General features: G+C 35.0%; 1 protein-coding gene across 1 annotated transcript in view; it reads left to right on the plus strand.

Annotated features, from left to right (window-relative positions):
• The window catches only part of LOC114046108 (unconventional myosin-XVI-like), a 682,808-nt gene that overhangs the window by 646,800 nt on the left and 13,951 nt on the right, over positions 1–22,057 (plus strand). The window contains exon 34 of the mRNA XM_027866362.1: positions 5,889–5,980. Coding sequence (XP_027722163.1) covers positions 5,889–5,980 — 92 coding nt within the window. The remainder of the gene's footprint in view (positions 1–5,888; positions 5,981–22,057) is intronic.

Consider the following 22,057-nt stretch of genomic DNA (forward strand, 5'->3'; position numbering starts at 1 on the left):
TACCTGCTCTGAAGAATTGTAGCATCCAAAATGGGGTCCATATGGTGGGATCATCCATCATCCTCCCATCAAAATTTGAGTAGGAAGCCTTTTCAAAGTTCAAAGATTCCTTCATCTATGTGAGTTTAAGTTGTTTATAATTTATCTGACCTATTTTGGTATATTTTAGAATAAAACATATCATATTCTACGAAGAGGTATGGATATACTATATAAATGCTCTTTCTGTGGGTGCTGTCTTGCTTCTGAATAAATGTTTTTTGATAGATTAAAAAACAACTCATACTTCTGTAATAATTGATGGCTTGCAAAGGACTTTCTTGACAACAACCCTTTGTTGTAAATGGAGCAAGTATTCTGTGTATGTGTTAAACTTCTTTCTATGTGCAACCTTAACTTTGCCAATATTTAGTAGGAGATCAGTAGACATCTATTGAATATACAAACATCTAAATAACATCCCTGAATCTTACCTAGAAAGCTTTTTTTTTTTCATTATTGCCTTAAAATATGGACAGAGTCCATTTTCCCCTAAGGTACACAGTTTCATGATACCCTGCAAAGTTATTTTTTAGTATAAACTGCTAATTTACAATTTAAAGTGCATTCTACTTTTAAAATAAATAAAATTAGAAATAGAAAATAATTTAAAGCTGTAATTGAATTGGAAATAGCATTTTCCAGGAAACATTCTTTTGACTGTAAAAATTGCACGTCACCTCTATTTCCCAGAAGAAATTTTTTTTATGTTTTTATTTACTGAACTATGGTTGGATATAGATAAGTATGGCTATCACTTATTTTAATTGTATCAGTTCACTGAGGAAAACACTAGCTTGGAGTTTTGTATACTTACTTATTCCAAGGACGTATGATTATTTATCGTTATATAAAGGAAACATTTTATTAGTATTTATGCACTGTCAGCATTAACATGCTATTCATTTAAGATACTATATAGATTCTTTTCATATAGAATTTTTTTTTTATTTTGTGGAGCAATGTTGACACAAAGATGATAAAACATTCCAAATAATAATTGTACAGTGTGAGATCCTACAGTATTTGTGCTTGGTGGATACTTTTTTTTAATTGCTAAACTATGGGTGGGGAGAGGAGAAAGGACTTGGGAGGTTATTATAGTAAATTTAATTGCATATGGTCTATGAAGGGCTGTGTGTTCTTTGTGATACTATTGTTTAATATATGGTCCTTATCTTCCATCCACAGTATTTTCTGATGTGATAAAATATTGGATTCTAGAAGGGAAGGACTAAGGGAAAACATGATTTGATTTTAAATGTTTTAAGTGATTTGGAATTCACTTCAGCAAACATCTATTAAGCACCCACTGTGCACAAAAACTGGACACATACCCACCTTCACTTCACCTAAGAGCACAAGGTTTCTCTTCAATTCCAATACTTGCTAGAATTCAGATTTTTAGTCTGAATTATGCTGGAAGAAAGCTGCTTGCATAGAGTTCAGGTCATTTTCCCTATTCAACTACTTAAATATTTAATAGAATGGGTACATTTTTAGGTGCCTGGGATTTGGCAACTCTTATTTACCAACCTCATTTATAGTAGGTGTGTGCATATGTGTCTACAAATATATAAATCTCTATATGAATATGATGTATATTTAAGCGTATCTTGATGCTATGATGGATCTGCAGTCCCATTGTCATAAGTACTCCTTTCACTGGTGCAGATTGAAACCCCTCCATGCGTTTTCATTTTGAGTAATTCTCATTTGTGTCATTCTGTATATCTTACATAGAGGATTTTTGGAATATGCTGACAGTCTGCTGCTGGTCTTTTTTTCTATTTGGGGTAGCCTAGTGTAGCACTTAAGTTTCCCATCTGTTTGTTTTTCTTTCCCCTTTTCACATAACTGACCCACCTCCTCTTCAAATTGTGTCTGTTCTTGATGAAGTCTCCTAGAGGTGTGTGCTAGAACCAGCTCAAATTGACTCTCAAGAGCCAATTGTCAAATTGTCAGTGTGAGCATTTATACCTCAGAACTCAGCAAATACTACAAATCAGGGCTTGGTTTATAGTTTTGCTGATTTTTTTTAAACCTAAGAAAGTGATGAAGAAAATGTTAATAGTGCAAATTAAAGGTATTTCCTGTGTACCTTTTCCTCCTGAAGAGCAGGGTGGTAAACATTTACCCACCTACTCCTACTTTTATGCCATTTCTTACATGTAAGTCATTGCTCATAATACATTACAACATATCCTACTTCTATCTACCTTGAAGTTTTCCATTGCCACAAGTGTCTATATATATGAGATGTCTAAATGTGACTTGTGGGGAGATACAGATAGTTACACCTAGAATCTTACCCACTCCTCGCACAGGGAGCGTCTGATTCCTCCCTGGAAGAAAGCAGAAAGGGCCATGAAAATGACTGCCATATCCTCCTCTATGAGACAGACATCAAAGTTTCCCTCCGATGAACAAAATTCCAGAGATAATGATCCCTTTCTCCCTGTGAGTCATATCTAGATACCTCACATGCATAAACACATCATACTTGGTCAACCTATTCTTTACATATACAAAATCATAGCATGGTTTATTTTTTAGAATTTGAGTAGACTTCAAAGATCAATTCCTCCATTTATCTAGAGGGGGGAAAAGTAAGTCCCAGGCCATTCCAAAGTCATACAGCTAGTTCAATATAGTGCTGGAACTAAAAACAATGTCTGATGGTTTCTAGTCTGGTGTTCTGTTGTTAAGAATGCTCCTGGGGGCAGCCAGGTGGTGCAGTGGATAGAGCACTGGCCCTGAAGTCAGGAGGACCTGAGTTCAAATACAGCCTCAGATCAAACACTTGGCACTTACTTGCTGAGTGACCCTGGGCAAGTCTCTTAACCCCAATTGCCTAAAAATAATAATAATAATAATAATGCTCCTGACCCAATTTAGATCTACCAGGTTACAGATTTCAGTCTATATCTGAAAACACAGAAACAGAAAAAAAGCTGCAAGTGTGGAGGTTTGAAAAAGGCAATAGTACCAACTATATGAATAGAAGGTTCAAAGCCAGGTAGGATCAGATACATGAAGGCACCATCATGCACCATAAACACTGTGCCAGGCAACATGTTAGATGCAAAGGCAAATAAGGGATGGTCCTTTTCCTCATGGAATTTGTGATCTAGGAAAAGAAATAACAGGTACAAAATAACCATAATACAAAGTATGGTGAAAGAAGAATAAATGGTATTTTTGTCATTTCTATGATGTTTCAAGGTTTGCAGACATATATATCTACATACATACATATATACATACATATACATACATACACATTTATGATGATAAATAAAGCATTCATTACGCACTTACAATGTGTGTATACTAAGTGCTATGCTAATCACTAGAAATATAAACACAAGCATAAAGATAGTTCCTACACTGTAGAGGCCTAAATTCTAATAGAGGAAGGCAACATGTAAGAAGGAGATTGAAGATGGAAAAATATAGATACTCAGGATTAAAGTCAGGAGAAAAATGAGCCATGTACTATCTTGGCACTTCCTTAAATGGACTTTCTGGGCAGGAATCCACTAATGACAAGAGATGGTCCTATAGGGATAGAAGTATCTCCAGGGTGAGGAGGCGGCTAAAGAGATGGAAAAGTCTAAATAATACTAACTGATTGCATGATATATTTGATCATATACTCAAAGTATTCCAGAAGTCATTACAGTTTTAAGTTTTAACCAGATGTGTATATATGTACGTGTGTATTATGTTTGTGCATTTTTACCCTATTGAATAGGTTATTAACCCCATTTCACAGATGAGGAAACTGAAGATAAGAGAAGGTAGTAGTTAGCAGTAGTAGTAGCAGCAGCTGCAGAACAGCAACAGCAGTAGTAGTAATGCCATTTATATGATGCTTTACAAATATTATAAATTTGATCCTGTGAAGTAGATGTCATTGTATCCCCATTTTAAGTAAATGTTAAGGCAGGATTCCAATTCAGTGCTTCCTGTCCAATGCTGTATCTTCTATATCACCTAGACACCTCAACCATGTTTGTTCAAAGGAAATAGTCAGGGGTGGTGTCCTGGATAGAAACAGGAAAGTTAGGTAGAGGGTTGGGTTTAGAGGTAAAGATAATGCATTCTCTTTAAACCTGTTGAGAAAATGTGACATATTCAAAACAATTTATTTACAAATTAATTTTTGAGACATTACCTGCACTCAAGTGGAGGAATTCTTGTTACATGTATGTATGTATGTATGTATATTCAATCTGGAATAAAATTGTTCCATCCTGGGGGTAGCTAGATGGTGCAGTGGATAGAGCACTGACCCTGGATTCAGAAAGACATGAGTTCAAATCTGGCCTCAGACATTTCACACTTACTAGCTGCGTGATCCTGGGCAAGTCACTTCATCCCATTGCCTCCATCCTTTATGATTCACCTCTGTATCAGATGCTTTCTACTCGGCAGTTACTCCTTTTTCTTATCTTGATTCTTCAAGGAATCTTTTCTTCACCACTCAGGTCACTTAAAAAGTTTATGATACCTCACCCCTTAATCTACTTCTTTGCTAAGTTCTTCAAAAACAAATTCCTTTTCTATGCTAACTTTCATATCTTCTATCCTTGCTTTTCATAGTATCATTCATAGTATCATATCATAGTATCACTCATGGATGGACAATTACCAGAATATTCTCCCTGTTGCTGTTGTTCATCCTTCATTCTCTAAGAAGATCAATGACATCACAAGGGTGATGTCTTGACTTGCAAGTGAATACAATTTAAATGAAGCAGAGCTGTGCAAAGTTATCACCCTTGCTCTCTCCTCCAGTCAGCAAAGTCTAATGGCAAGACAAATGTCAAGACAACTAGGGATGATCTGGGATTCAGTGGGCAACCTTGGCCTTTCTAAATTACAGTCTTTCTCAGGTCTTAGTTTGTCTAAGGCAACACTCACTAAATGACTAAGAGTGGGTAAGAACTGATACAAAAGTTGGCCCAATTTACCAATGTTTAGGTTTTGATTGCTTAGAATGAATGTAAACAGTAAAAGAAAATTATTCCCAAAATGAATAAATTGGTACCTTTTGCTTTTTTCATAAAGTTTCTCATCTCCAAAGGCCTCAGACTACTGTAACCTATCAAGAATACCATCTCACTTTGATAACATCATTCTTTGAAAACCCGCTGGGTATCCATGCTATCTAACAAAATAAGTGTAAACTTAGCTGTCACCTTCCTCTTAGCCAAAGCAACATATTTTTTAACCTTTTGGTTTACTGTGTGTGGTAAAATAATTATAATAGTAGTAATACTAATAATAGCTAACATTGTATAGCACCACCACAGGAACTGTGCTAAGCACTTTACAATTATTATTTAATTCGGCCCTCTCCGCAACCCTGGGAGGTAGGTGCTGTTATTGTACCCAGATGAGGAAACTGAAGTAAACAGAGGTTAAGTGACTTAATCAGGGTCACATAGCTATTAAGTATCTGAGGTCAGATTTGATGTCAGGTCTTCCTGACTCCTGCCCTGATGCTCTATCTGCTGTACTAACTTGTTTTCTATTTTCCTCTTTTTCAAACTAGAAAAGTCTGTCTTTGCTCTGTACCATTTATATGTTCAATCGTGTACATTTGCTCATTCATGTTTTTTTTTTTAATTGGTGTTTGGCCACCTTGTACCCTCATTAAAACATGTTTATCCATTAATACATAAATCACATAGTGCTAAGTACTCTATGTCATTTAGTATATATTTGTTGTTGATAAAGAGCATTCCCATTAATGGAAATCTGCTTAAATGTGTATGCAAGTTTTATTTTTTTCTATTGAGAATGAAGAACTATCTAACCAATGGTATCATTATCAATAGGTTTACCAGAAGAAGATAGCTACTCGAAATTATCAGTGAGTAGTACAGCAAGCTCATCGATTCAGAGACATAGGGAAAGCCACACCAGTCAGGTAAGTCAGTCCACAATTGTCAAATAGAAACTGATGGCTTAGAAATGGCATTATATCATGATTTGCCTCTTGGGCATAATTGGTTTTACAACGTTTTAAAATTATTGTCATGTAGGATTATTATTAAGGCTATGCGATATAATGAAGCTGGTATTTTCTATCTCAGTATTCTTTTCATAAAACAAAACATGACACACAATAGAAACACAGTATCACAGACTATCATTTCATCTCAGTTGTTGCATAAAGAGTCAATCTTATATTATATCTTATATAATTATATCTTCACTCAGAATCTGAGTATCATTTCTAGACAGAATTCAACTAGTTTAAAATGAGATAACAGGTCATATTATATATTATCTTTTCCCCAAAATGTTTTGCATATAATCCCTAAAACTTTAGTTCTTAAATATCCATTTCATCTCAGCAAAGAAAACTAATATATCCAGGAGAAAAAAAAATGTTTCATTTTTATTTTTTGAAAACAAAGAATTCTAACAAATAAAGATTTAGTCATTTTATTTGTATCTGAGATGATGAAAAACCTTGTTTTAAATTAACTTCAAAGAAGAAATATGAATTTGAAATTGAATCTGTTGTTTGTTTTGCAATAAAGCTCCATAGACCATGTGGTTTTTAAAAAACTATTTTATCATTATATAATGGATATCTTATTAGTATTCAATTCATATTTTTTACAAAGTTCAATATAGTTTTTAGAATTAAATCAAAAAAGGTCAGTTACCCAGGTGTTTCAACTGGTTTATACAAACATTTTGTGAATTTTTGTGTTTTTAGCTATATGTTATCATCATGTCCACATAGCTATAGTATCTACTTCCATTTTTCAAAGTAACACAAAAAAGAGTAAAAGAAAAAAATCAATTATTTTAATCCTAAAAAATAAATCTTGCAACAAGCAATCTTTAGAAATCACATGTGCTGAAATATCACCACTAAGATAGAGAGAAAATGCTGATTGGTTGTAACAGATTGTCACTAATCTCCCCTCTATCCCTTAGAGATGCATGCACTTTATCTTTTAGGCATTACTGATGCTTTACGTAAGAGAAATTCACAAGGGTACTTACTTGCAATGAACACTGGTGTGATTTTTATTGTAGGGTTGACTCCAGTACTTAATATCATAATGATAGACCATTTGACTTCCTTACCAGGGTTTCATGCTTCACAATGTAGTCATAGAGAAGTTTGATAGAATGTGCATGAAATGTGCTACCCTATAACTGACTCTCACCTTTCATGGATTTAGCTAAGAAGCAAAAGGGAATGGTCATTCAGAAGTCATTTTTCACTTTCTATTTGAGGTGGGGGGGCTTATTTCCAAATATAGTTATCTGAAATAATGCAGTGACCTCTAGTCATTTACAACAACACTACTTGGGGAAATGGAAAAACATGTTTATTTCTTTCCTTCCAAAGAGTAAAAGTTCACATGATGAGACACATTCCTTACTTGAGAAGCTGGATAAGAAGTTTGAAATTACGCTTTTAATTACCACTAGCATTTCTGGATCTATTTAATATGTGACAATTCAACTGGACTAATACGAACTTATTTGGCTACATTTTTGTTATTCTGCTTTGGCTTTCTCCCAACATAAATAAACATAATCTCTGTGGAAAAACAAACATGAAACCTGAGTGATAAACTGTTTTGTTGTAAAGCTTTCTGTAAACTGAAAACTAAATCTCTCCACAGATAAGTTTATATTTTGAATAACAAAGACATTGATTTTAATGTCATCCTTCGGAGGAAGATAAGAATGTATAGGCATTGTTATAGTCAAGGAAAAAAAGAAACAGTCTTGGTCATTTTTCACCATGTCAAAAATTATGGAATGTATCTTAAGAAGGTATCTCATGTGGTCATATAGCTTGTCCCTTGTTTTCAAAAATGACCTTACTTACATTCAATTAGACATGTGACCACTTGATAAATTTTCCCAGGGGTATAGGCCGTAGGATAATTTTCAATAGTTTAATGCAGCTGCTGACTAAATTGCTATTTGGGTTGGTGACATCAGGGAATATGGTTTAACATAAAGAGTAGAGGACTTGCAGTCAAAAGATATGGCTTGGAGTTCTAGTTACTTCACTTACTAGTCTTGTGACTATGGTCACTTATCTTCTCAGAATCTCCATCTCCTTTATCTGTAATCATAATCAGACTACTACCTCACAGAGATTTTATGAAGAACATGCCTTGTCATCTGTGACATAGAATATAAATAAATCTTAATCATTATACCTAGCCCAAATGATTTTTTTTCAAGTTAAACATATATTTTCTTGATTTATCTTTTATAGAGTATAATAGTTATTTGGGTTTTAGTTCTAGAAATACAGAGCCTCATAAATTCTCAAAATTCTGTCATATAAGTATGTATTCTGGCACTGTAAGGTAAATTTTCCTATGGAGCATATCCATTGGTTTGGAATATAAAGAGAAAGCAAGGTAGGTCCTTTCTTTGTATTGAGAGAATGTGTAGTGGTGGTAGCAGTTGTAATAGCAGCAGCAACAGTAACAATAATAGTATTTCTATAGCACTTTAAGGTTTACAAAGAACTTTGCAAATATTATCTCATTTCACAACAATGCTGGGAAATAAAGGCTATTATTATCCCCATTTTACAAAGGAGGAAACTGAGGCAGGTGGAGGTTAAGTCACTTGCCCAGAGTCACAGAGCTAGTGTCTAGGGACAGATTAGAACTCAGGTCTATATTGACTGCAGATCCAGCACATTTTCAATCTACTCAATTCATCTTCACTTTCCTATAATAAACATATGGGATGCCATGGATCAGAGTTACACAATAAGCATGCTTGGGTGGCTTGTGATCTGTGTATAATGGGGATACCCACACAATGAGATTACAAATGCACTAGAGCATTGGAGTAAGTAAAATATTAAATTTGTCCCCACCCCACCCCCCAACTGATACACAGAGTGAGTTAAGCTCATTCCAAATCTAACATGGTGGCTAGCTAGGCACCACTTAGCTAAGATCATGAGGCTGGAGACCTTATCCAATTCAATCCAAATTTTATCTGTCATCATAATTAGTCCAAGTTTTAGCTTTAGGGAAAGCCTAATTTCTCAATAGGAGAAGTAGGATTTTCCAATGTCACATCTATTAGTTCATAATCCCTACTTGTTCCTCTCCTCATTGTGTTTCTGATTGGATTTCTTCACCATTACTCAGCTCCCTTCTCACCCTAGAGCTTCCCTCAATATCCCGGGCCTTCCCACCCTGGACATCCCTCCACCATGCTGGCCCCTTCTTCCACTGGTAATTTCCTTCTGATGGCCTTCATCTTGGGCATAGACCCAGGCCAGTCATGCTTCATTTCTCTGCTGGACTTAGTCACCATGCTCCAGTAGATACCTTCTTCCTCTATATTCCTTTTTCTGCTGCCTTTTATTTATTGTCTTCCCCATTAGAATGTAAGTTTCTTGAGGGCAGGGACTATTTTTTCATGTTTGCCTCTGTCTGTATTCTAGAACCTAGGACAGTGATTTACACAGAGTAGGCACTCAATATATATTGTTGGATTGAATTAATTGAATCAAATTAATTATCTAGGAAACTTAATAGAGTGTGATTTTTAAAATATATTGAACCATAGTAAAGTCTTTAGCGCTAAACATAAGTAAAACCAATGTTCCATAGAATCCTAAATATTGGTCCTGCCACAAAATCTACTGGCATAACATTAGGAAGTAAGAGATTACTCAGGTATGGACGTCTAACTTGCCATATAGGCAGTAGGAGGGGAAAGGGGAAAGAAAAGGGAAGTGGTGGATAAAAGGGAGGGCAAATTGAAGGAGGTGGTGGTCAAAAGCAAAACTCTAGTGAGGAGGGAAATGGAGAAAATGAGAAAGGAAGTAGCAGATTTCTATCTAAAAATCCAAAAGGAAAGGGTTGTGATAATCCTGCAAATATACTTATCAGATATATCGTGGAATTGGGGTGGGGAAAGCAGGGGAGTATCTAATATCACAATATAAAAGAGGATACAGTGCATATCTCTCAACCCCCAGAATGTTACTTGACATTGTATACACCAACTTCTTTGCTTTGATGACCCTCATTTGAATCAGAGGAGCAAATGGAAGTTCATTCACTCTATCCTTGTAGCCTTAGTCAGGAGAACACGTGGGCTGAAAACAGAATGAAAGCATGTGTGAGTAAGGAGTGAGGTGCTGTGAACAGGAGAAAGGATGGCTACAATTCTTAGACCTTGTCCTCAGCATGAAAATTGCTAGTTACACATCTACTTAGCAGCCCGCATTTGACAATGAAAAATGAGAAGCTTTCTTTTTTCATTTGAGCACAACTTACTTACATTTTCATTACAACTTAAGCTCCACTACCTCCATTGGGCCATTTTATTACTTTTACCAGTCTGTGGCTCGCAGTAAGAGCCCTATGCATCTGTGATCTCTTTCTTTTCCCCCTTTGGGCATTTATCCTCATATTTCTTATCAAACGTTTTTTTCTTTTCATTGACTCTTTATTTTGTTTAGTTAATCATAGAAGGCCAGTGAAAAAAAAGAATTTGTGCAGACCTTACTTTGCATTTACAAGGGCGTAAGAATTCATTATTAATATGTGTCATGTTCAAAGATTAGTAATGAAAAAAAATGGTGATAGTCTGATAAAAAAAAAGTGGCAATCAGTCAGGACTGTAATAAAGTATAGTTCCACCCCCTACTCCTTCTAACATACAGCCCCCAATGAAAGATATAAAATAATCAATAGAAAATTGATTTGAATTAGGAAGCAAATTGTTTTGTGGTTTGTTTTACTGGACCATCAAAGAAGGCTTTTTGTAACATCACACATCAACAAAATTAAGTGTTGCAAGATATTTAATAACAAAATGTCCTTTCTTTATGTGCAAAATATATGCTACTCCAAACACCTCACTGAGTTTAATAGTGAAAGGAAAACATATAGTAAGTTACAGAAAATAATATAATAAAAGACACTTAATAATGACTTAAAATTAAGGCCTATTCTGAAGTACATGACAGGAAAAAGAAATATGGTAGCCACACAAAGGAGAAAAGATATTTCTAACATGCAATCTGCAAAAAGATGGGGAATGTCAAGTGGAAAATATATTTCACATGTCAGAAGCCTCAAAGCATCGGTATTCAATATCAATGGCTTATTTGCATAAAAAGCATAGGACCTGATAGAGTATACACAAAAAAGGAAGACATGAAATGAATTGCTGATGACTTTATTAAAATAGTAACAGTTATGATGGGAGATGGTCATGTTCTTTAGGCTAACATGTTTTTTTTTTAATTCCTTGGTGTATTTTTTTCATGAAACATTATACTCTAGTTACCAATAACTTAGCTGAATTCAAATTTGTGGTATTTGGTAACTTAAGAAAATGATCATCATAAAAGAAAAGCTGCTAATTATTTTTTGGAGAAGATTACTAGAAAACTGAGGAGGTGGCTGAAGACTGAAATTTTGCCTACATTTTTAAAATGTAAAATCTTTTAAATTTACATCTTTAGACAACTTCTATATGGTAAAACTGAAATTACACATAATTTGATGGGGGTGGGAGTGGGCTGTTTAATTCTATTTGGGTCAACTAAGAAATAATCAGATACTTCCTTTTAATTTCATTTCTTGATGAAAATCATTGTATAATATATATTCCACTTTTATGCTGTCTTAAACTTCTGTGCCTTTCTTTGTATGCCTAAAACTCCTGCATGCTTAGAATCATTCCCTGCTCACTTCTGCCTCTTTCCTTTAAGGTTCAGCTCAGGTGTCAACACCTAAAGAAAGCATTTTCTGATTCACCTACCTTTTAGTGTTTTCTCCTTCCTGAAATATATTGTGTTTATTTAACTGCTTATATGTTGTATCCCAAATTCCTTCTGATCCCAGTCATACATAAGGGCCCTTGAAAATAGAAATTGTTAGGGCAGCTAGGTGGCACAGTGGATAGAGCACCAGCCCTGTAGTCTCAGGAGTACCTGAGTTCAAATCTGGCCTCAGACATTTGACCCTTACTAGCTGTGTGACCCTGGGCAAGTCACTTAACCCCATTGCCTAACCCCCCCCCCAAAAAAAGAAAGAGAGAAAATAGGAATTGTTTGTCATTTTGTCTTTCTTCCTCTAATTTTTAAGCTAGTGTCTTGCACACAAAAGCTGTTTAAATTTTTCTTGTTAAATGAATGCATTGATAATGAATTTTAACTAGATTGAAAATAATCTTTAGTGATGATTCATTTTCTAGATCCCTAAGAGTTATCATTCTGTACATCACTTCCATTACAGCAAACATAGACGTTGAACTGAAAAAAAGCAGCATAGTTTGGTGGTCAGATTTTAATTTGAATTCAGGAAAGCCTAAATTCCAATCCCATCTCTGATATTGCTCAACTGTGTGACCACAGACAAATCACTTTACCTCCCTTAGACTCAATTACTTCATGTGCGAAATTAGAGTATTGGACTAGATTATCTCTAGGTTTCCTTCTGGCTCTCACATTCTATGCTCCCTATAAGGTATCAAGAAAAGAACAATAACTAATAAAGATTTACAGTAAGTTGGGTTACAATTAATCATGGTTGTATTGGTGTATAAAAAAATTAAATGAGTCCAGCAATACTTAAGAAATAATCAATTTTATCGCTGTAAAGAAAGCATCCAGCTAACCAAATAGCAATGCAGGTAGATTTCCCCAGAACCAGTGAATATTAGAGCTGGATGGGTAGAATTCTTCTCTTCAATCCTCTTATTTTACAGATGTACAAAATAAGCTCCAGAAACAGAAGGACTTTTTAAAAGATACTGGTACTAAATAATATAGTTAGGATTTCAGATGAGAGTAAGGCACAGTTATCCCTTCCACATCACCAGGGTTGGAAGTATGGCATCCCCTTGATCTAGAAAATCTGTGTAAAATCTTTTGACCTTCCCTTCATACCAGAGAAGAAGTCTACTGGCTTCATGGATTTCCTTTTCTTTTTTCTTGATATTATGTAATACTATACACACATATTTTATGCATTTCTGAGTTTCTAAACTTTTTCTGTATTATCTGCTGGCCTTCATGTATTATCTTTATGTATCATCTGCAGCTTGTACAAAACTCCCAAAAAATTCCCATTAATTTCTTATGCCAACCAGCAATATATCAAAACTCCATTCTACCAAGCTGCATTAAGTAAAGCAAATTGATGCAATGTTTCTTAAATTTATCAAAATTGTGTTTTAATTCCATGTAGTATCAATAAACTGGGGAGATGAGATGAATGTAGATAAGTTCATAACTAGTTGAAAACTAGAATTCAAAAAAGGTTTCATTCAAGAGTATGTCTTCAGAACTGTCAGGCTATGATATCCTGGCATAATACCCAGTTGTGGGGACAACTGACATCAAAGAGTAACATTTATTAGCAAATTCCACTTCAAATGGGTGGTAAATAAAGTAGATGATCTAAAGTAGGCATCAGCATTGGGAAACTGCTTTGTGATTTTGAAACTGGCACTTTATGATTCTGTCAAGGCAAAGTATAGAATATATCAATTAGCTTGCAAGAGAAAGTGGAAGACAGTCTCCAAATCTGAATGCTTTCCTTCCTCTGTAAAATTTATGTTTCTGGGATTTGGGGTCATTTAACCAGGTATTCAAGGGATCATATTCCGCATTTCTGCTCCCTTAGGAGGGTGGGCTTTGAGAGTTCCTCTAGTCCAGTCATTTCAGGCCAAGGATTTAGAAATTGTAGAATGGGCAATCAAAAGACTGTGATCTCTGTAAGAATGAGTGAAGAAAGAGTCCCTTGGCAGGCTTGACTACTAACATGTGCCTGCCACACCCTCTTCTCGCTCTGAAGGACTTATTGTCTAGTGAAAAGGATAAGTATCAACAATAGCCAGTAGAATCAGGTGTTTGTCTAGTCCAGCACTTAAAGTAATTTGACATTATTGTCAATGACCAGAATAAAACAGGAAGAATATTTATTAACTTTGCAAGGACATCAAATAAAGAATAAAGCCTGTACCTCAAAAGATAGAATAATTTGTACCTTGACTTTGGAGAAATAATTAGAAACAAACAGGATCAGGAAAGAGAAACAAATTGCATTTGGACAAGTGAAAAGTAAGAGTAAAGGCAAAAGGCTGGGGGAAGGGAAGGGGCATGAGGAGAGGAGGGTGGCCAGCAATAAGCCTCAGTTGTCAATATAATCCAGTGTTATTTTTGAAAACACAAGTAAATTAACTGACCCAGGGTAACTTTCCCAGAAGAGATTGGGACTTAACATTTACAAAAGTGTTATAAATAGCTAGCTGAAGCAGAAACTCATCATATTTAGGGTTATAATTTCAATACTCCAGTCCCACTTGTTGGAAATTATATTGTCCATAAAATTTGACCCATAAAACTCTCTCCAAGAGATATAAGAGAAGAGACCTGTCTCCCTTAATGGCTGAATCTAGGTTAAAGCCTTTGCACTGGTTTGGGACATTTGGAAACACAACTGCCGCTTTTCTGATTGATGAATTCATGAAAATTTCCTAAAGGGTAGATTTTGCAGTGTAAAGATCTGTGGAAGTCTGGTATATGTTCTTTTTTTCCTTTGGCTTATCTTCATTAGAGCAAATTGTTTAAATCAAAGATACCAATCAGGAAATGAAATTATTTGGGTCATTAACAAAATGTAATATCACGTCTAGATGTTTAAGAAGAAAGAGAAGAATCCCTCTGCTCCTTACATTTCATCAGTAATACCATATTCAATCCATAGTAATACCAATTGATGGAATATGGTCTGAGAGGAAAGGGTGTCTATTTGCTACATTTACATGATAATTGTATCCACCAAAAAATATATTAGGATACTGGAAGAATATAAATCCCAGAAGATGACATAAGGTAGTTTGGGTAATGCATCTCTACCCAATATGTTCCTGTTCAAGGGTCAAATCATAATACCCAAGGACAGAGGAAGTGTGTCACATTTAGAATAGAAGCTTTCTGAGTTACTAGAGGCATTGCAGGGGAAGCAGGGAAGGAGAAGAGTTTTTCTTGAAAAAATAGATTGATATAATCCCACCCTCTACAAAAGTACTTTCCCCATCTCCCACAATTCTAGCACCTTATCTCTGTTCATAATTTCCAGTTTATCTATATAGTTTCTTTTACATTGTCCTCGCCATTGAACTGAGCTCCCTGACAGTAGTCAGTCCTTTCTGTGTATTCTTAGCACTTGGTAGTGCTTAGCACATAGCAGGTCCTAACTAAATGGTTGCTGATTGATTGATATAAAGAATTCCCATCCTCTCCTTAAATTACATGCATGGCAAAATGACATGCAATCAATGCTCAATAAATATGTTGATAGTAACATAAGGACAAATTCTAGTAAAATGTGACTCAATTGTACTATAATACTTTAGAAAGAGCTATGATTTCATCAATATGGATACTCCCTCTAACTCTTCATCCTTTAGGAGATGGTTCAGTGACTTTTACCTCCATTGGTATCTATGTTATCCCTAGGACATCATTCTATTTTTTTTTGTCTGCCATCTCATACTAGTGATTCATTATAATATTGATGTATGATATTAATGTATTCACTCACTTCTTCTTCTTCCTCCTCCTCCTTCTTCTATTTTGACCAAGGATGTAATTTTTATATGTAGAATTTTACAAAGATAAGATAGTAGAGAGTAGTTTCTTTTGTCTTTTTGCTCATAACTTTATGATGGAGAAGCTAATAAAAACCATCCAACATTTTCCCCAATGACTTGGTACTTTTCCTTCTCTCTTAATTGATCTCTTAATGCTTTCGAAGCTATTTTAACACCAATGTGGATTTCTTCTCTATGTACTTGATTTAGTCCAACTGTTGTTCCTGACTTCATTTTTTTGGAGAATCATTTTCTCTTCCTCTGATAGTACATAAGGTACTGATGTGTTGGAGTACAAATGTGGTTGGCTTATCGTCATCAGTTATGAAAACAGAAACACTGACACACCTGTTCCTTTTTTTGTCTCCTCTTTACACTTACATGTATGAATAATTGAGATTGTCTAACTTAGTTGATTCTTATGCCAACCTTTCCACATATTTGTTTTTTCTACCAACACTCTTATTTCACTCTTGTGAGGATATACTGTTCATGTTGTCCCATTTCCTTCCCTGGCAATATTTTGTAATTAACTTTATATTCTAAATCACTTTTACCTTTGCCTGCTTCCATGTCTCTCCACTAAAATAGTGTGTGATTGATTGTCAAGGCAGTTTCTAGGGTTTTTTGACCTTCTTTATGTGGCAATAGCTTTACATAAATTTAATATCTGCAGGAATTGATAACAGGATCAATAGCATTCCCTTCATCTTTTTATTGTTCTTTTGCATTAATAATTTATTCAAAAAGTCAGGTTGACATTTTTTCCCTAATGTCTTTTTATATTTATCATTTCATCAAATTTGGTGAAAACTTTTACCTTTCTTTAGTAAATTGTCTAGCTATATACAGAAAGTAAATTTGGGGTGAAAAAAGTACCATACTAGTAGCCATTCATTTCCTGTCTGTTAATTTCATGTGTGTGTGTGTGTGTGTGTGTGTGTGAGTGTGTGTGTGTGTGTGTGTGTGTGAGAGAGACAGAGAGACAATCAGAGGGGGGCGGGGTTCAGTGTTTGCCATGCCCAATCCTTGTTTACTTTCCTCTAGCAACAATTGTTCATGATATTCAAATGTGAGGCTTCCAAATATCTACATTTTTTTTACTTATTTCATTTCTTAATCCCATGCAATATTGTATAACATATTGTTTGCTGTTCTCTCTTGTGTCCACTGTCAGTGGGCAGTCTTGGGTAAGAATAAAACTAAGAAAGAGTAATAGGAAATAAACTCAGAGGTAAAAGTAGCCAGCATGATATTACCTTGCGTCTGACCTCACAACAACCCCTAGTTATTAAGTCATGTATTACCTTCATTTGGAGAATCTTTTTAAGTTCTTGCTAGAATTTTTTTTTACCTCTTCAACCTTTACAAAGAGATGCTGGTGCATAAGCCACAGTTGTCTTAAAATTTTTGAGAAAAGAGTGGCTGATGAGAAATTGGAAACATTTAATTATATACTATGCTTTGAAGAAGTTTAATAATACAGAGAAGATGAATAGGATGACAGCTTGCATAGTACCAGGGTTAAGGAAAGGTGTTTTCTTTCTTTTTTTTTAGGATTGCAGAAATTTGAGCATATTTGAATGCTTTGTAGGATCCAGAAAAAGAGGAGATATTTTGGTATTTAAGATGCATAAAAAAGGAGATAATTAATGGAGCAAGGACTTAGAGGAAATGTTAGTTGATTAATGGGACTGAGGGCTCAGGTGGAGAGATTTGCTTTTTGAGACTGAAGAGGAAGTTTCTTGAAAGATTTAATTGAGCAGAAGGAGAAAGTTGAAGTTCGAATCAGATTGCCATAACCTTTTCAGTAAAGTAGGGGGAAAGATGCTCATTGAGAGAGTAAGAAAACGATATGATGTTGTTGGCTTGGAGGACAAATGGGTTGGATACAGCTGTTGTGTGTGAGACTCAATAGGAAGTTAATTAAAACAATTGCTATGCAGCAGTAAAAGACCAGTTGAGAATATAGCATAAACTTATGTGGACTGAGCCAGCAGTTTGCAAATTTCCTCCAGCAATACTCAGCCACCCAGGAGGTAAATCAGAGAAAACAGATACAAGTTCACCCAGACTAATGATGATGAGGCATGCCACCTCCCTCTTGATAGAGAGGTGATGGATTCAGGATCCAAATTATTCATACTGTTTCAGATACAGCCAATATGGTAATCTGTTTTTCTTGACTACACCAATTTGTTATGAGGATATTTTCTCCGGTTGGGGGTGGGGAAGGAGGAAGAAGAAGGCTACAGATTTGGTAGCCGAAAGAAAAAGAAAAAGAAAAGAGAGTCATTGAAGTATTTTTTTTATCATGTACAGAAGATTGCAGAAAAAAATTAGAAACAAGCAAGATATCTTGGAAAAATCACGTACTGAATTTATTATATATTTCAAAAGAAAAGTAAGCTGTAAATTTCAGAGTTACAGTTTAATGTAGATTCTTTTTCTATTCTAGTATGTACATGGAAATGATTGAGGTTTTTTGTTGCATGTTAAATTCAGTGTAAAAATCAAATGTATTATTTAAAAGGAATTTCTCAGTGTTGAAGGTAAGTAACGTAGGAATACTTGAAGATCAATAAGTCTAGAGATCAGGGATAGCAGAGGAGAGATTATTATTGAATTTGCTCATCCCTGGATCCACATTGAGTAGGGAGTTAAGTGAGATTATAAAGATGTTAACAGGTAGGGAGAAAAGGGAAGAATGAATTAAATATTCAAAGGTCAATATGAGAACAAAGGACAATTATGATAGGAAAAAGAGAATGGAAAAAGTTAAAAGTACATTAGAGTGCTCAGAATAGTGAATTTCAAAGCTTAGTATCTTGGGGATAAAGGAATTTTGAATGACAATGAACTCTAAGATGCGACTTTTCTGGTGGATAGTTGAAGATGGAGCTCTTAGAAATTGAGAGGTTCACAAAATACCAAATAAATTTTTTTACAAGAAATTGAAGGGTTCACAGAATTGTGATAATGTTCAATGACTATCACCATGGTTATTGTAGTCCTTCAGAATAATGGCAGAAGAAGGAATGGAGAAAAAAACCAAATAGTCAAGTACCAAAGCTCTGGATAATTTATCAAAAGCATGCTAGATTTGGGTTTCTGACAATAACAAGGATCAGGAGAAAGCAATATGTTCAGATTGGCTTGGATTTCAAAGGAGTGATGATTAAATTATGATGGTCTAGAAAGCAAAAGTCTAGAAGTCCCAATGAAGAACAAATATGTCAACTTTGTGTCCAAAGATATAATATAGATATAAGAGTGGTTAACATTAAAAAGTTTTCATGGCTATGGAATGCTCATGGGGAAACTCAGGTTTCAGTTAATATTAGGAAGTAAAGTGAGTCTAAATAAAAAAGAAGAAAAAGAGTTCAAGGGTGAAGGGATATGTATTAACATTTGCATCATGAGAGAGTTCCAAAAGGCCTAAGGTAAGAAATGTTCAGGGAAGTTTAATGATTGGGGGGAGGGGGGAGAGCTGGTTTGATTAAGGAGAAGTTGGAGTAGGAGGGGAAGGAACAGGAAACCATCAGGATAAGCCATTGTCTAGGCAGTGTGACTAGATGAATAGAAATTTGGGAGGTGAACTGTAGTCACATTTTAACTTTAGAGAAAGAAAAAATCTGGGCAGGAAGAGATAATTTAATAAAAGAACCTTTAGTTCCTTTTTAGAATGTTGATGTGATGGTGTTTGCATGGTTAGGACTCTTCACTGAGGGAAAATGTAGTTAAACTGGTTATTTGGCATTTCTAAGCCCCAAAAAGTTACCTGAGTAAATTCTATTTAAAAAACAAACTCTTCTGTAAGACTGGTTTGACCATACTCACACAAAATCAAAATTTATTTGAGCCCGACTGGTTAATCATCAATGAATTAATTTTTTAAGAAAAAGTCATGTAAATTCTTGCTTATTTTAATGACTATAAAATTCTTATTTTACATGTGAAGTAAATGCTGCTTGTAAATTCCCATATATATATATAAATTTGTATGTATACCTATATGTGTCTATATATGTGTATGTATGCATATCATATAGAGAGTGATGATAAAGAGATGAGAGATCACTATTGATAATATAGAGGTAGGAACAGAGACAGTGGTAAAGGTAGAAATAGGGGGTCAGCTAGGCTGTACAGTGGGTAGAGCATGGCCCTTAAGTCAGGAGGACCTGAGTTTAAATCCCACCTTAGATCAAACACTTGACACTTAGTAGCTGTGTGACCCTGGGCAAGTCACTTAACCGTGATTGCCAAAAAAAATTTTTTAAAAAAAGATGGAAATAGAGATAGATGATACAGAAAGACCATCATTGTAGGGAATTTGGTAAGAAAAGAAAGGGAACAAAGATTTATTAAGCACCTGGTACGTACCTGGTACTGTGCTAAGTGCTTTGTAAATAGCACCTCATTTGAACCTCACAACAGTCTTGTGAGATAGGTGTTATTTTACAGTTGAGGAAACTGAGGCAGACAGAAATTGTGATTTACCCAGGTCTGCAGAGCTAGTAAATGTCTGAAGCCATATTAGAATTCAGGTTTTCCTGACTTCAGGCCCAGTACTTTTTTCAATTTCCTCTGCAATTTCTAGTTTTAGAGACTTACCCAGGTCACTGAGGGAATAAGTGGCTTATCCATGGTCACACAGACAGGTAACACTTGAACCTAGGTTGAAAAATGCAGCCTCTAGCTACTATACCAGTCTGCCTCTCATAGATAAACACAATATAAATCAATTGAAAGAATAACAGTAACTTCAAATATGATTAGATATTTAAAGGAACTATAAAGAAACTTATTTATTAGTAATGATAATTAAGATTTAAATTATCATACAGGGCAAATAATAAAAAAAACCACATGCAAATATTTTATAATACATTTTCCAAAATTTTCTACAACCTTTGCAAATATTATCTAATGGATTCTTTCTGAATCCAAGGAAGAAATAAAAAAAAATGGCAGGGGTAGGAGGAGAACAGTATTAGAATTGGAGTCAGGAAGAGTTGAGTTCAGACCCTGCTTTAGACATTCATGATCTGTATGAGGCCGGGCAATTCATTTAATCTCCCTCAAGCTTAATTTCTTCATCTGTAAAATCTGAATAATGGTAGTAGCAATACTTAGCTCTCAAGATTATTTTATTAAGCAAGGTAATATTTGTAAAAGGCTTTGAAAACCTTAAAGCCCTAAATATATGTCAACTATTAGTAGCAGTAGTTATTGTAGGTTAATAGTAGTAGTTGTTGTTGTCATCATCTTCATCGTAGAAGTAGCAGTATTTTATTACAAGTTCTAGAAATAGAGAAACAGAGGTTTACCTTGCATTCAATTACAAGGGATTATGAGAGACCTCTCCTGGGTAAGAGGAGCCCAGATTTTCTTTTTAGGTCCAGTGCTTTCTGTACTAATATACTTTGACAACTTTGAAGGCATGATTCAGGCTGAAGGTACAAAAATGCTACTGTACTGTAAAATAATCAGTTAACACTTATAAAGGAATGTATTCTCTGACCTTGGTAGACCCCCTTCCTTCTCTAATTCCTATGATTCCATTATTATTTGAACCTGTCATTTTGCATTCCTATCTCTACCAGAAACATGGTACCAGAGGAAGCCCTATTTCTTTGAGTATCTCTAAACTAGGTGAATTGAAACATTGGGAACAAGTGCCATGAAGTCAATGATACAAAGAACCCAGATGGTAAAACACAAGGTGGTTTGCATTGTTTTCAAAGTTTCTGCCAATCACAGTGAAATCTGTGTTTTCTTTTGTTTCACCAGATATTGAGAAAGCTTTTATTGAGTTGATGTAGACATGTAAAATTGTCTGCTTAGACACAGTGGCTGTCTGGTATTCAAAGTGATAGAGAACATTGCCAGAGGCTTTGATATACCAAAGCAATTTCCCCTTGCCAATTTCACATGTCTACCATGTGCACCCACATAGATTATGCCACTATATTCAAAAAATAATTGAGTGTCAGAATGACTGCTGACAACAACAAACAACTGACTTTTATAAAGCATCTTATGGTTGCAAAGCACCCTATATACATTACCTAATTTGATCCTCACAGCAACCCAGGACATCCTTTTTGGTTTTTTGGACTATGCATTTCTGCCCATAGCAACCACACACTTCATACAGTCCACAAGTGGTTTAATTCAATTTTCTTTGCTCTTTGATCAATAAACATTTATTGGGAGCCTACTATGTGCCAAGCACTGAGATAGACCTTCAGGGTCTATGTTCTTCAAGGTAACTTTTCTTTACTGAGTGAAAAAAAATGTCAGGGCAAATATTACATAAGCATATACAATTACAGGTACATACTGCAATGACAGAACCAACCTA

Source organism: Vombatus ursinus, unplaced genomic scaffold (genome assembly GCF_900497805.2).
Source record: "Vombatus ursinus unplaced genomic scaffold, bare-nosed wombat genome assembly UNPS02014781.1, whole genome shotgun sequence".
NCBI classification, from domain to species: Eukaryota; Metazoa; Chordata; class Mammalia; order Diprotodontia; family Vombatidae; genus Vombatus; species Vombatus ursinus.